This window comes from Triticum dicoccoides, chromosome 2B (genome assembly GCF_002162155.2).
Source record: "Triticum dicoccoides isolate Atlit2015 ecotype Zavitan chromosome 2B, WEW_v2.0, whole genome shotgun sequence".
Lineage (NCBI taxonomy): Eukaryota > Viridiplantae > Streptophyta > Magnoliopsida > Poales > Poaceae > Triticum > Triticum dicoccoides.
Genome location: NC_041383.1, coordinates 519726308 through 519728538, shown reverse-complemented (window position 1 = coordinate 519728538; position 2231 = coordinate 519726308). Strand labels below are relative to the sequence as shown.

The 2231-nt window shown below is 43.9% G+C and overlaps 1 protein-coding gene across 1 annotated transcript in view; it reads left to right on the top strand.

The window, feature by feature from the left end:
• The first annotated feature begins 801 nt into the window (after window positions 1-801).
• Window positions 802-2231, top strand: part of LOC119367938 (beta-glucosidase 12-like) — a 7793-nt gene continuing 6363 nt past the window's right edge. The window contains exon 1 of the mRNA XM_037633311.1: window positions 802-871. Within this exon, the coding sequence (XP_037489208.1) occupies window positions 817-871 (55 nt within the window). The 5' untranslated portion in view covers window positions 802-816. The remainder of the gene's footprint in view (window positions 872-2231) is intronic.

Below are 2231 nucleotides of genomic sequence, written 5' to 3'. Positions count from 1 at the left end.
TGGATCTCAGCCCTTGCCGGTGAGAGGGCTTCGTTTTTAGATCTTTTTTCAAGCTTTGTTAGGGTTTGTATCCTGCTCAGGAAGGCGAGACGGCGGCGGCTCCCTGAAGATGGAATAAATGTCTCCCCGCCTAGCCCCTGTTCCGGTGATGCGTTTAGCATCATCGGTGGGCGTGTGGAGGTGTGTCTCCGGCGGATCTGTCTTTGATGGATTTGCTCGGATCTGTTCGTCGTTCGTGTTCGTTTGTGTGTCCTCGGGTTGGATCCTTTTGATCTACACTCTTCATCTGCGGCGGTTGCTGTTCTGGTGCGTTGGTTTTATGGAGCCTTAGCACGACGACTTCCCGACTGTCTACTACAACAATGTTTGTCCGGCTCCGGCGAGGGAGGGGCGATGACAGCGGCGTGCCTTCGACTCGCTTCAGTGCTTGTAGTCGTCGCTAGGTGGTCTAAGGATCTGGATGTAATTTTTTATTATTTTCAGTGTTCGTTGTACTATCATGATTGAAGATGAATAGATTGAAAGTTTTTCCGAAAAAAAAGTTAAAAAAAGAAAGAAATAGCAGTAAATGGTAGCCTATCCAAACAAAAACTAACAGTATGCACATGCAGTGATTGGCCAGTTAACTATATCTGCTAGTTGACTATCTACATTATGAAATCTTCAGTTCTGGATCTGGTCTCCTCTTACAATTAACTAATAGCAATATCTACATTAACCCTAAAAAAAGCAATATCTACATTAGGAAACTTTTGGTGCTAGCATCTATTACAAACTTGTTGGACATTCATCTGCATGCAGTATGAGGGTGGTGCAATGGAGGGGGGCAGGGGACCAAGCATCTGGGACAACTTCACTCACCAGAACCCAGGCATGTGAATATACTACTAATACATACATCTGCCACACGCGACATGTATCTTTCTTTCTTTTTTGAGATGCAACTTGTATCTTTTTATTGAGCAAAATGTTAGTAACTTGGTGCCTTGTCAAGAACATATGTACTATTAATGTGAACATCTATTCATTAAGTGAATACATTCTACAATACCGCATCAAACTTTTAAATTTGCGAGCTGAGCATAACTCAGTTTGTTCGGTTCCTTGCGGTCAAGTCTGTCCATCCAAGTTCAAATGCTAGAGTTGGTGCGGGCGTTCAATTTTTTTGGATTTAGTCTAGGCTTTCCAATGATATTATTTCAGTGGTATGGCATGATGCCCATGTCGACTTTGTCAATCTCAAGATATGCCAACTCATTCTCTCACATATGCTCACATGGGTAGGACGTGCGTACACGCGTTCATAGGAGTGAGCGTGCATTCTTGTGTGTGATGTATGCGTCTGTATTGTGTTTTAATAAAAGACACTAAAATTGACTCCTGATATATAAAATTATTTAGAATAGTGAAGTAAAATAGTATCATTAGATTTATTATAAAAAGTATTTCCCGAATGTTATAATTCTATAATCTTTTGCTCACACATTTACACAAAAATTTTGATCAAAATAATCAAAATCGTGTGTTGGAAACAAGGACAGCCGCATATTCTAGTTTGGGACCCAATCTGAATATATCATTTGGACAGAGGGATATGCGCTGAATCAATGACGCACACCAAGCCACGCATACAGTCATGACCATCGGCCATCATTAGAGCAATGACCACTATCAAGTCGTGGCCCCTACTATCTAGGGGAAACAAACCGCCCCTAGACTCCTTGTTGAAGCGAAATTGTGATCATTTGCCACATTTTTTTCACACTTTTGTCTTATATGAGTAACTGGTGTGGTCCATGCAGACCTGCACGTATGGGCCGTGCCGGGCGGGCAGGCCCGCGGGCACGCGATAAAAAAGGTTGGGCCGGCCTTCGGCCTGCCACAGAACAAGCCTGATCATCAAGGCTAAGCCTTAAGGTCGAGCATGACATGACCCCTTTAATTGCGGGGCCTTTTTAGGGACGTGTTTTTTTGACCTTTTTAGGTTGTTTTGTCTTTTTAAGGACGTTTTAGGGTTGTTCTGCCCCATTTTGGGGGTATTTTACCATTTTTACCATGGGCTGGCCCACAGCCATGTCCGTTGTCCCATTTCCTGAATCCTTAAGCGCCAAATAAAGTGTAAAAGCACACACACACTGGTTCGCTGGTCTAAAGTGGGTTGCCGGGCCCCCCCCCCCCCCCCTCCCCAACCGATTTTGCGAACCTTCCCACTGGTTTACCGGGTTGGGTAT